Source organism: Myotis lucifugus, unplaced genomic scaffold (genome assembly GCF_000147115.1).
Source record: "Myotis lucifugus unplaced genomic scaffold, Myoluc2.0 scaffold_576, whole genome shotgun sequence".
In the NCBI taxonomy this organism is placed as follows: Eukaryota; Metazoa; Chordata; class Mammalia; order Chiroptera; family Vespertilionidae; genus Myotis; species Myotis lucifugus.
In genome coordinates this window covers 353939-367774 of record NW_005871624.1, presented here as the reverse complement: position 1 = coordinate 367774, position 13836 = coordinate 353939, and the positions used below count along the sequence as shown (strand labels likewise).

General features: G+C 41.7%; 1 protein-coding gene across 8 annotated transcripts in view; it reads left to right on the top strand.

Moving 5' to 3' along the window:
* The window catches only part of HMGXB3 (HMG-box containing 3), a 44826-nt gene that overhangs the window by 16741 nt on the left and 14249 nt on the right, over positions 1–13836 (top strand). For 6 of the 8 annotated variants that reach the window (XM_014446804.2, XM_023745734.1, XM_014446806.2 and 3 more), the window contains 6 exons: positions 1554–1729; positions 1866–1963; positions 4227–4325; positions 5863–6012; positions 9849–10150; positions 10674–10801. In XM_014446804.2, coding sequence (XP_014302290.1) covers positions 1554–1729; positions 1866–1963; positions 4227–4325; positions 5863–6012; positions 9849–10150; positions 10674–10801 — 953 coding nt within the window. The remainder of the gene's footprint in view (positions 1–1553; positions 1730–1865; positions 1964–4226; positions 4326–5862; positions 6013–9848; positions 10151–10673; positions 10802–13836) is intronic. The other 2 variants (XM_023745733.1, XM_014446807.2) reach the window with 2 other exon arrangements.

Below are 13836 nucleotides of genomic sequence, written 5' to 3'. Positions count from 1 at the left end.
GTGTTTATACATTATAGGATTGCCTTTAGAGTAACTCATGTTTGTTTTGTCCCTTACAGCATTCCTGAGAGGCCACAGAGCCATTAATGGCTCCTATTTTGGAGGTACAAAAACCAAGGCCTAGAAACATAGAATGATTTACCTTTCCTCTTATACTCTGCTGTCAGGTTCCTTATACATCTCTTCCTGTCAGTTTCCCTAAAGCCGTTATCAGGGTCTTGTTGGTACAGGCTATGGGCAATATTATAAACTACTATTCAGTCCTGATACTGGATTGGAAAGAGAAGCTCTGTTAAGGCTACCTTACAGAAAGATTCCTATCATGGTGGTCAGAGAATTCAGTTGTTTGTGACTCTGTCCCTGGCTTCCATTTGACCTGGGCATAGTCACTTCATGCCTCTGTGTTCAGTTCTCTCCTCTGAAAAATCTTGAGTATTGAAAAAAATCTATCCTCAGTGTCTGACCATATAGATGGAAAAAGATTGTAGGCCTTGCAGATGGGAGGAAGTCCATAAGTGTCAGCTTATCCCCCCAACCCCCCTTTACCCCTTTTAAGGCTTGACTAGATTCTCCATGTAGCCCCTTTCAAGAGGGGGTTGTGGTCTTGTAACTGGAAGTCCTTACTTATTCATACAGTGGTTCACAGTGGGGAACATTTTGCCTCCAGGGGACATTGTGGCAATGTTTAGAGACATTTTTGGTTGTTACAACTGGGTCTCAGGGTAGGAGTTACTACCAGCATCTAGCGGGTAGAGGCCAGGAATGCTGCTACATATCTTACAATACATAGAATAGCCCCCACAACAAACAGTTTTCTGGCCCATAATATTAAAACTGCCCATGTTTAGAAATTCCGATTTATGTTATAATTTAAAAAATTTTTATTGTTGAGTAGGAAATATACTCACATGGTTAAACTCAAAAGGTATAAGGACTATATACTGGAAAAAATCACCCTTCTGTCCCATCCTCAGTCATCCATTTCCATTTCTCAGAGACAGTCAGTATTCTCAACATCCTGAACGATATATTTTGAGATGGTTCTGTATCCTTAGAGGATGAAGCTGTGCACTTCAGACCTTTTGTTTGGGCAAGTGAGTCACTTTAGCACACGTGGATTGAGGCCTTCTATGGTACAAGCTCTGTGCTCAATATGTGAGCTACAAAGATGAAAAAAACAAAAACGAACAGACTGTTCTCCTGGTTCTCTAAGTGCTCTCATATGGGAGATTGATACACTCTAATTACAGGCAGATGAGATGTTACATTATTTAGGCACTGTTTTTGCACCTTTTTATCTTCATAATAACCCCATGAAGTATATGTAATTACTGTCCCATTTTACATATTAGGAACTTGAGGTTAACAGAAGAGTGAGATTACTTGCCCAGGGCCACACAACAACTTCAAGGTTTTATTTGAACCCTTCTGTCTAAAGCTTGACAGTTTAACCACTAAATTATCCCTCCAATAAAGTGCTATTTAGAGACTGCACTTTTCTTTTTCTTTCTCTTGGTCCTGAATTTCTAGATTTTCTTTCTTGTTTTCTTCAGAGTTGACCTGATCACCCCTGGTCCCAGAGCTTCAGAGCTTAAAGGCAGAGCACGGGGCAAGCCTTCACTACTGGCTGCAGCAAGACCCATGAGAGCAATTCTCCCGGCTCCAGCTAATGTGGGCCGAGGCAGCAGCATGGGACTGCCCAGGGCCAGGCAGGCCTTTTCCCTGAGCGGTAAGGAGTGGGACAGACCTGGGAGGAGGGGCTGTCTAATGGGAAGGGGACAGGAGTGGGGGGTTGAGAATAGAGATGAGAGACTTAGGGAAACAGAATGCACTTAAGTTACCAGTTTGGCTCCTGGTTGTCCCAGATAAGACTCCCTCTGTGAGGACTTGTGGCCTGAAGCCAAGCACGCTGAAGCAGCTGGGCCAGCCCATCCAACAGCCATCTAACACTGGTGAGGTGAAGGTAAGACGCATTCCCTTCCCTGAGGAGGAGCTGGTTGCTCAGCAGCATGGGACTGCCCAGGGCCAGTGTCCTAAAGGACATGCAAAAGTAGGCCTAATTCTTACACTGGGAGGAGGGGCTGTCTAATGGGAAGGGGACAGGAGTGGGGGGTTGAGAATAGAGATGAGAGACTTAGGGAAACAGAATGCACTTAAGTTACCAGTTTGGCTCCTGGTTGTCCCAGATAAGACTCCCTCTGTGAGGACTTGTGGCCTGAAGCCAAGCACGCTGAAGCAGCTGGGCCAGCCCATCCAACAGCCATCTAACACTGGTGAGGTGAAGGTAAGACGCATTCCCTTCCCTGAGGAGGAGCTGTTGCTCCGAGAACAGGGGTTCCATTTAGTGTCCTAAAGACATGCAAAAAGTAGGCCCTAATTCTTACACTGGTGGACCTCTGGGAGGAGTTTAGCATAAATGAGTTACTGCTTTTTTAGTTAATTTCTTTCCTTGTTTTAAAATAAATTTTTTTAAAAAACTATCTAGAAATAATTGAAAACTTAGAAAAACACTTGCACAAGTAAAAATTAGCAAAAACACAGAGCACCCATGTACTTGTTAGCCAGTTACCTATGATAACGTATTAGTCCATTTTGCTTTATAATATTACTCGTGTGTCCTCCCATATATGTGTATGTATAAAATATACATAAGTTATGGCCTTTTACTTCTTAATGCTCCAGTATGTGTTTCCTAAGAATAGGGATATTCTGTTACTGAAACACTGATACAGTGTTCCAATCCTGTCAGTTTTACTCAATTATGTCCTTTATAACATTTTTCTACTGGAGTACAGGGTCTGGACTAAGATTAGATACGGTGTTTAGTTGTCATGTCTCCTTAGCCTCCTTTAAAAAATGAATGCATGGTTCTAGAAAATATAGAAAATTCAGGTAAGGCAGAAAGAAAATAAGTCCCTTGAGATTCTGCCACCCGGAACTAACTCCTATTAACAGTCCAGTGTGTGCTCCTTTAGCCTTCAAGTCATTTCGGCACTTGTGTGTGTGTATTTCTTTAATACAACTTTTTTAAACTAAAAAATATAGCTCTTACTCTGTGTACTGGTTTGTAGCCAGTTCAGTCCAATTTAACAATATATAGTTACTTAAGATTTCTGAGGTGTCAAAATTCCATGTATTCAAGCACATTTATTCTTAGATTTATTTTTTAGTTCTTTTGCCATATGTGGCTAGAATAGTTATAATCAAAATTCCCTTAATCAGCATTGTTCACCAGACTGCTTTTTGACCAACATCCTCAATAGGAAACACATTTTTACATCACAGCCCACTAAACATACATACAGCCACACATTAAAGTTTAATGAAGCAATGCCCTTAATTGTTCCCAGTCACTTAGGTGTTTTCCACTTCTTTTTTCAAAGTGCTAGTTTTAGCTCATTAAGTTTCACAACCCCTCAGTGGATTATGGCTTATAGCTTGAAAACCCTGTCATGGACCAAACTGAAGCAGGAAAATTGGTCTACCATCTCCCTTGCCATGTGCACTGTTGGGTAACTTCCTTTGTCTGATAGTTCTAAATTTGCCACAACAAAAATATCAGCTGGCTTTTACTTTGAAGGCTAACCTGCTTGTCATCCAGGTGTTGTCAGCACTGAGTGCACCACTTTGTAGATTTCCAGCCCTTAGATCAGTCCCTTTATTTTGTAAACTTCTAGTCTTCTCTGTAAATAGCTTTCTTTGGTTTAAAAAATTGTTATTTGTTAAAATAAGCCCTTTTTCTAGTCTTAAACTTTATTTATTTTATTTTATGTTCTGTAAATCAACTTAAATTCAATATTACAAAATACTTTTAATTTAGAATGCTTTCTTCATCTTTTCTTTTTTAATTACATAAGTAGCATCTACATTGAGTATAGAACATTTGACATTTTATAGATAGTGGTAAAGGGGAAACAATCATGATATTCTCTCACCCCTGAGTACTTTAGTGAATAATCCTTCAGACTTCTTTCTATGCAAACATTATTCAACTACATAGCTATTAGATGCTTTTCTCCCTTGATAGTATTTGTAGATCTGATTCATAGTGTTTCTAACATGCAGTGTTAGAAGCTGCACAGAAGAGTGTGGCAGTCTGTGAACCTGCTCATTTGGAGCATGGCTCTGCAAATTTCCTTGGAAACTGTTCCCTCAAGCTATTTTTGAACACAGGATCTCAGGAGTTTGAGGTTCAGACACACTAAATAATTTGTTCTGATCCACAGCTACCAAATGGCTCAGCCAACAGGACGTCTCAGTTCAAAGTTGTAGAAGTCAAGCCTGATATGTTTCCTCCATATAAGTACAGCTGCACTGTCACGCTGGTAAGTGCAGCCTGGAGATGGGCCCAGCGGTGGTTTGATGTTGTGGTTTAGGGTGAGTAGAGGTCTGGTGGGTGGGGAGTAGTGGGAGTCAGGAGTGAAAGGAGGGTCAGGGAGAGATCACTGATTCTGAAAGCCCTGTCACTAATACAAATGATAGCTCCTGGGCAAAGTAGCTAGATTTGTTTTTCTCAGGAGAGATCAGTAAAGCTGAGATCAGGGTATTTCATTGAAAGTAGTTGGAGATGACAATCTAGTCCAGTTTAGCGTTCAGCAATCTTTGGACCTTTTATCCTCAAAAGTGTGTTCCATATACAAGTTTGGGAAATGTATTCTTCCTCCCCAAAATAGAATCGCATTCCATCCTAGTATCTTACAGGGTTTGAAAAGTACTTTTAGTAAAGCAACTTATTTTGTTTAGCCTGGCATTTTCCACCAAGGTTTTCCCTTTCCCTCTCTTTTATTTTTAACATAACACAGATGTGTGACTCTGGGGTCATTCTTTTGGAGGGTAAGCATTGTGGACAGTGGAATAAACACTTGATGTCTAAAAATCCTAGTCCAGAAGTGGATCTGGCTCTGCTGCTAGCATGCCCTCTGACCTTGGGCAAGGCTCTTTCCTTCTCTGGTCCTCAGTTTTTATTGTCTCTAACATGCTGCGTTGGTTTCTCTTGTTCTTAACATTCTCGGATTTTGTTGATCATTACGATGTCAACCAGCCAAATACCTTTGACAGATTCTCTGGCTAAGTTGAGTAAGATACATAGCTTTTGATAGAGCAGCTACATTTTTATAAATTCTTACCGGATAAAGAGTCGTTCACTCAAAAAAAGATGTATTGAGCACCTGCTGTGTGCCAGGCTTTGTACTGGGGATTCAGTAGTGAACGAGACAGCACAGGATGGTAGTTCAGTACGTAGTCTGGCCTGATCTTTAAGGAGAATGTGTCTCTTATCCCGAGATCTTAGGTTTCTTTTTCCAAAGGCTTAATTACTGCCTTCTGCATGCCGTACATATTCTCATCATGCCCTCCCTTTGGCTACAGTTGGCACTCTGGTTACCATCTGGTGAAAAGCTGCCCAGGACCAACCCTCTCTTTGACTGATTAGACAGCATCTCATCATAGGAGACTAAATGCCAGAGCTTTTAGCTTCAGTATTTTAGAAGTTACAATTTGTATTTAGGCAGGGCTGGAAGTCTTTAGTACACCACAATCTCTTGCACTCTTCGTTAGAACAGGCCTGCTTCATTCTGCCAGTTGCCTGAGCCTTGGAGGCATTCGAATCTCTGACCTTTGACAGTCAACTCACTTGTTTGACACTGGGAGAAGGACTTGACAAAATTATACAGGCTGTATTGGAGTAAAGGGGAAACTGCAGAAAAGGACCTTGCTTCAAGGCTCTTTGGAAATTAGTCTAAATCTGGTTTTGCATTTGCCACTTTCTTCTCTGATTTATTGATAGCTGGTCATCCTGGTTCTTGGCTCTGTCCAGGTTTAACTCAATTTTTAAAGAATTGAACATTGGTCTTACTTTTTTAGGATTTGGGCCTGGCTACATCAAGAGGCCGGGGAAAGTGCAAGAATCCCTCTTGTAGTTATGTCTACACCAACCGGCATAAACCACGGATTTGCCCCAGTTGTGGTTTTAACCTTGCCAAAGACCGGACTGAGAAAACCACCAAGGCTCTCGTGAGTTCCTTCCCCAAACACATCCCTTGGCCTTGGGTTGGGCTCTGTTAACAAACCTATTTTAGTAGAAATAAAAGGATGCCTTAGTACATGATAGTACCTAGAGCACCAGAACTGGAAACAGGTTATAGGTTCTGAACCTGGGCGAATGCCTTCTCTGTGGACCTCCTTATCATTGCCAGGGTGAGGGAATTGATCAGATACCTTGATCTCTGAGACCCTTCTGGCCCCATGAACCAAAGAGAATGGTAACACAGGCCTTAAATAGGATTCAGAAGAAGAGGTGGAAAGATTACATTCTTTTAGCTCTGAGGTCTGATAGAGGGCCTGTTAATAGTATTTTAGTAATTAGAGAATGCCAACCCTAAGACTAGATTAAATCGCTGCCTCTCACGTTCCTTGCAGAGCTTTTGGCTAATCACAGAGCTGTACTTCTAGCAGCCTTGTTAGCAAGCCTACTCTCTGAAGTTGAATCAAACTATTTGAGTGATAAAACACTTGGTATCCTTAGGACTTGCTTTTTATTATTAGAACCAGGAAAAATGGGCTTTTTCAGAGGTTTTGTGAATTTTCATATGTGAGTTTTCTTAAGTGAACAGAAAGTGACAACATCTTTGGCAGCAAATAGAATGACTAGGATGAGAGTAATTAGAGGAATGTCAACTGATCTGCCTTGCAGGGGAAGGATGGCACATGGTCAAGGTCCAAGTTGGAGCCTGGCCACTCCACATCTAAGCTGGGTCTTGCAAAATGGGCAGGATGTGGATGGAAGGGGAAGGCATGCTGTACTCACGGACAAGCGTGAGCAAAAGTGAAGAGCCAGAGAGTTGGTGGGTGTTGACATGGCCAGAAGAGAGGGTGTATGGGGAGGAGTATGAAAAAAAGCCTTGAAAGGCACGTCAGGGCCCTATCATGGAAGATCTTTAATGCTAGACTGGGCAGTGTGTCTTTTAGTCCTGGGGTCCCACTGAATGTCCTTGAGCCAGAGAGAGGCCCAGAAGAAGTTTAGGTGAGGAGGGATACTTGTATGGATAGAACTGAGAAGCGGATAGAATTGCTTCAGGCTTCAAGGTTTCTTTGCTTATGGGGAGGGGCCTTTCTAGCAGGCGAGTTTCATCCCCTTGTCTCTAGGTCTGTTTCTGTGCTCAGGGTCGTATTCTGAGGTTACTGTCTTTGTGAGAAAGGGAAGTGGACCTCAAGTCTGTGGACATTCATGGTGAGTGGAAAAAAACACTAGGAGTAGGAACCAAGAGACCCTGAGCTGGAAGCTTTTGTTTTCCCCATCAGTAAAGTAAGGTGGCAAGGTGTATTAGATTTGGGCATTTTATTCTCAGGGCCATGAGCCCTAGAGAAGACTCAGAATTGAGCATCAAGCAATGTATAATCCCCTGAAATAGCATGTAAATGGCTCCACAGTTTCCATCACATTCTGCTGTCCACTGGTGCCCTCTGCTGGCAGTGAGCTTTCTTCCTGAATTCTCCATGTGTTTATTTGTTCCTCTTCATTAGAGTTTAATTCCTTGCGAGACTAGAATCTCCTTTAGGCCAAGTATATCTGTTTCCCCCATACCTTCTAACCCTGGAGCTTGCATACACAATACAATAATGTATTGATCAGTAACTATGGGATGGAATTGCATTCTGTGTAGGTAGACGCTCTGAACATTCCTTTCTCCTTCTATAGGTGTTGGTTTGCAGCATGGAAGTGGGTGTTGGTCTCTAGGTCTTGGATGATGAGGTCACTTAACTTTCCAGGTCAGGCAGGAATTGTCTAGGGACCTCTTGCCAATTTATTTCAAATTCCACTCTCATTTATGTTCTTCTGTCTTTGACTAGCTAACTACACCAAGACCCTCATCTTCAGCCATTCCCTTACCCTCCAATATCCTTAATTTTAGGAGAAATAAATGTCATTATGGTTTTCTACAACATAAAACATAGGTCCGAAACTTAGGGACTTTGTGTGTATTGCTCTTTGGAGCCTCCTGGCAGCCATACATTTCCTATGCAATTTTTCTTGGGCTGTAATTAAGATTGCACCATCTTTGGCTGGAACAGTCCTCATTCCTTTCCACCTTCCAACTGTGGTTCAGAGCCAAAGGATAGTATTCCTGCCAACTTATATGCCAGCCTATGGTTCAACATAGTGATGACGGGGAACACACACCTCCCAGGGCAACGCATTTCTAGTGTTACTCAGCTCTTCATTCATCCTTTCAGGCATTTCATATACTGAATACCTACCATGGGTCAGGCTTTTGAAGATACAAAGCTGAGTAGGACATAGTCCCTTTGCATAAGGAGCTAATGGTCTAGTGCAGGCGAAAGATAAGTAACCAAACTATTATAGACAATGTAGAGGATGTAGAGTTAATAGAAAGCTTCTTTTATGAAGCACATAACTTCTATAAAGCAATGTATACTATGTCCAGCAACTATGAATTAGTATCTTTTGTGTACTCTGACCTCATGCAGGTATTGGGACTTAGTAATTAAGCAGGGACCCTATACTCACTGAAGAGGGGAAACAGTGGTTTATCAACTATGAGACAGTGTATTCTGCAATAAAGGAATGGACTCTGGGAGCATGGAGAAGGGAGTATTCAGGCTGCATTTGCACAAGGAACCTAATGAGCATTTCAGAACCTTGTTTCTGGAAGCCTCTGATTAGTATATAAAGTCTTCTTATACCTAGAAGCCACAAAGCATTAAAGATAAACTAGAGACCCAGTGCACGGATTTGTGCACTGGTGGGGTCCCTCGGCCTGGCCTGCGCCCTCTCGCAATCCAGGACCCCTTGGGAGATGTCAGAGGCTGGGGCACGGATTCCGCCTGATCCCCGCAGGCCAGGCTGAGGGATCCCGTGCACCGGGTCTCTAGTATGCATATAAGATCTTTGGTTAATCTCTTCCTGGCCTCCCCCTACCCCCTTCCTCTGAGATTCATCAGTCTGTTCCATGTTTCCATGCCTGTGCGTTGAGCATCTGCCCCCTGGTGGTCAGTGCACATCATAGCTACTGGTCGAATGGTAGCTTAGGCCAGTGATGGTGAACCTATGACACGCATGTCAGAGGTGACACGTGAACTCATTTTTTTGGTTGGTTTTTCTTTGTTAAATGGCATTTAAATATATAAAATAAATATCAAAAATATAAATCTTTTTTATACTATGGTTGCAAATATCAAAAAATTTCTATATGTGACACGGCACCAGAGTTAAGTTAGGGTTTTTCAAAATGCTGACACACCAAGCTCAAAAGGTTCGCCATCACCGGCTTAGGCTTTTATATATATAGATTCTTTAATATGAATATTTGTTTATATATGAAAACTACCATTCATAGAGTTTTTATTGCAACCCAGGCACTGTACTAAGTGCTTTACTTACAATATCTTCTTTATTCTGTACAACTACTATAGGAGATTACTAGTATTTTGATCCTCCATTTCACAGGCAAGGAAATTAAAGCTCAGAAGATTAAGTAAATTGCTTTAGGTCACACATGTACAGTTGTTAAGTGGCATAAACAGAACTGAAGACCAGGTCTGTTACCCTCCAAATCCCCTACCTGATGAATGTGAGCTGACACTTGAAACCTTTACTAAGAGATGTGTTGTGTATAGTCTTCTCATTTTATTGACAGAGAAACTGGGTGCCAGAGGGGGAAAGCACCTGCCATAAGTCACAAGTGAGTTATTAGCTGAGCTGGTTAGGAACCTAGGTTTCCCACCTCTCTGTCATCGCCCATCCTCTGTCACTCACAGCCTCTCCTGATGTAGCCCACGCTGGCTCTTTTTGCCCTGGGTTCTTGGTGATCAATCCACTCTCTTCCCAGGAGGCAAGCTCAGCACTCCCAGATGGGCTGAGTGTCACAGAGCCCCTGAGTGCGGCCCAGAGGGAGATCCAACGCCAGTCCACGCTGCAGCTGCTGCGCAAAGTCCTGCAGATTCCTGAGAATGAGTCCGAGCTGGCCGAGGTCTTTGCCTTGATTCACGAACTCAACAGTTCTCGACTCATTCTGTCCAGCGTCAGTGAGGAGACGGTCACCATCGAGCAAACCTCTTGGTCAAATTATTATGAGTCTCCATCCACGCAGTGCCTTCTCTGTAGCAGCCCATTATTCAAAGGGGGACAAAAGTAAGCAGCCCTTTCACATTTCCTGCCCCTAACTGCCCCGTCTCACTTGGCCTGTACAAACAACTTTCTTTCTTCAAACAACGTTCAGGCTGTAACCTTTGAATATGTTATTCTCTGTGTTTCTTAGGTTTCCCTTACTTTTCTGATTGCTAATTAATAATAATAATTAGTAACCATCTGTTATTTCCATTGAAAAATGCCTGAAAGTTATTGTCACCAATTTAAGATTTAGTTTACATCTGGACTGCCCAGCATAATGCTTGGATTTGGGAGTTCGGTGGGATTGGTTAAATTGGTAACAAATTGAGAATTATATTAAATTTGAGGGTGATTCCCCAGACCAGGTTCCAACAAAGTGGAACACTTACCTAGAAAAACTTGGGGCACAAGCTCTAGCACCTTCCTTTTCCTACTGTAGTAAAGTCTTGTGAATTTTGCTATTCATCACTGAATCTTGGAGACTGATTAATTATTAAGAGGTTGATATTCCTTCTGTTTTTGTTGGTGATGTTTTGGGCACTAGCTCCCTGGCTGGGCCTCAGGAATGCTGGCTGATGACAGCCAACCGACTGCAGGTGGTGACTGCCCAGGTGAAGATGTGTCTGAATCCCCATTGTCTGGCCCTGCATAGCTTCATGGACATCTATACAGGTGGGTGCCAGCCTTTCTTCCCTCAGTAGGCCCCCAAAGCAGGTTTGAGAACAGCCCCTAGGGTCAGACTCTGGTCCTGTGAGCCCTAGACCTTCTCTCAGATGGGGATTTTTCCTCCTGGATGTCTCAGCCCCAGTATACATGTACCTCTCAAGTTTTAGGATTATCCAGGATCTTTTTTTTTATTATTATTAACATATTTTTATTGATTTCAGAGAGGATGGGAGAGGGAGAGAGAGAGAGAGAAAAACATCAATGATGAGAGAGAATCATTGATCAGCTTCCTCCTGCACACCCCCTACTGGGGATCAAGCCCATAACCCAGGCATGTGCCCTGACTGGGAATTGAACCGTGACCTCCCAGTTCATAGGTCGACGCTCAACGACTGAGCCATGGCGGCCGAGCTCAGGATCTTTTTTTTTTTTTTTTAATATATTTTATTGATTTTTTACAGAGAGGAAGGGAGAGAGAGAGAGAGTTAGAAACATCGATGAGAGAGAAACATCGATCAGCTGCCTCCTGCACATCTCCTACTGGGGATGTGCCCGCAACCAAGGTACATGCCCTTGACCGGAATCGAACCTGGGACCTTTCAGTCATCAGGTCGACGCTCCATCCACTGAGCCAAACCGGTTTCGGCCGAGCTCAGGATCTTTAAGCAAAGTTACTTTTTAAATAATAGATCGTGATTGTATAAAAACTGGAAAATGCTGACAAGTAGAAAGAGGAAACTGAAAATCAGTAGTAATACTACCATGAGATAAACACTTAACATTATGCCCTCTAACCCCAGGTATATTATTCATCACTGCAGAATATAAGAAAGTGTGGAAATATTTATAGGTTTATAGCTTTTCTTCCAACAAAAATGTGGTTGTGCTGGATTTGCTTTGGAATGTGCTTTTTAAAATTTAGCAGTACATCATTGGCATCTTCTTGTGCCAGGAAGTGGAGAAATACATGGCCATTTTAAAGAAGTGGCACTCCAACTTCGAGTCCTCTTTATAATTAAATCTTTGTGTACAGCCTCACTTATTTCCCTAGGGCAAATACTCAAAAGTGAAATTGCTGCATATTCACCCATTTCCCCTCTGTTCATCAGCATCAAACATTTATTGAATATTCATTATGTACCAATCATTGTGAGAATTTGAATCTTGAGTTTTATATGTATAATTGGGTGCTGAAGATTAAAAAGTATTTGTTATTCTGTCTTCAGAACCTTATGGTGCCTGATTTTGAATTCATGCTTTCAGTGTCTTGCATAGCCAGATTGAGTTTGTACTATTTTATGCTCTTGCCCACAGTTAATGGAATGCCATTTCCCTGTGTTCTGTCTAGGCCAGTAGTACCTTAGGAATATATATAACAGTTTCATCATCCCAAAATACTGTCTTCTGCTTACTCTTTGTGATCAAGCCCATCCTTTACCCCTAACATCTAGCAACCATTTGATATGCTCTTCATCTTTCCAGAATGTCATAAATCCAATAGGATGTAGAATTTCTAGTCTGGTTTCTAAGCATAAGGCCTTTTAGTCACTCATGTTTTTTAATGTGTCAGTAGTTTGTTCCTTTTTATTGTTGAGTAGTTTTGCATTGTAAGCAGTACCACAATTTGTTTATCTGTTCACTCATTGCAGTTGAAGGACATTTGGATTGTTACCAGGTTTTGGGAGTTATGAATAGAGCTGCAATAAACATTCATGGGCAGGCTTTTGTGTGAACATAAATTTTCATTTTTTTTTGGTACATACCTAGGAGTCAGATTATTGCTGGGCTATATGGTAAATGTATGTTTAATTTTATAAGAACCTTCCAAACCATTTACCTGATTATATGTATGTACCATTTTGCATTCTCTCCAACTATGGCTGAGAGTTCTGGTTTGCTCCACTTGCCAGCACTTGGTATTGTCTATTGTTTATTTGTTTTTTAATAGGTATGTGAGTGGTTTTTCATTGTGGTTTTAATTTGAATTGACTTGATGACTAATGTTGATCATATTTTCATGGGTTTTATTTGCCATTTGTATTTGTTCTTTGGTGAAGTATCTGTTTGATCTTTAACTCATTGAATTGGGTTGTTCATTTTCTTACTGTTTAGTTTTGAGAGTTCTTTGTATATTCTGGATACAAGTCCTTGCCAGATAAGTGATTTGCAGGTATTTTCTTAGGATCTTTGGCTTGTCTTTTCATTCTCTTAACAGAATCTTTCACAGAGCAAACATTCTTAATTATGATAAAGACCATCCTCAAAATTTTTGTTGTTGTTTTATCAATTTTTTCTTTTAGGGATTTGAGAGAGAGAGGAAGGGAGAGAGAGAAACATTGATCAGTTGCCTCCTGTATGCGTCCTGACTGGGGATGGAACCCATGTCATAAGTATGTGCCCTGACCGTGAATTGAACCTGCAGTTTTTTGGTGCACTGGATGATGCTCCAACCAGTTGAGCCACCTGGCCAGGGATAGAAATATGTTTGTTTTTAATATATTTTATTGCTTTTCCACAGAGAGGAAGGGAGAGGGACAGAGAGCTAGAAACATGGATGAGAGAGAAACACCGATCAGCTGCCTCCTGCACACCCCCCACTGGGGATGTGCCCGCAACCAAGGCACATGCCCCTAACCAGGATCGAACCCGGGACCCTTCAGTCCACAGGCCGACTCTCTATCCACTGAGCCAAACTGGCCAGGGCTAGAAATATGTTTTTGATGTTCTATCTAAGATTTCTTTACCTGGGTGAGAGTCATAAATATTTTCTTCTAATAGTTTTATAATTTTTGTGGTTTACATTTAGGTCTGTGGATTAATTTTTGTAAAAAGTGTGAGGCTCAGATTGAGTTCATTTTTTTGTTTTGGCCTGTGGACCTCCAATACCACTGTTTGTTGAAAAGTAGTCCTTTCTTCAATGAATTACCTTTATTTCTTTGTTGAAATCAGTTCATCATACACATATGGGTCTATGCATTCTATTCTGTTCCATTTCTTTATGTTGTTACTAGAGGCCAGTGCACGAAATTCGTGCACGGGGG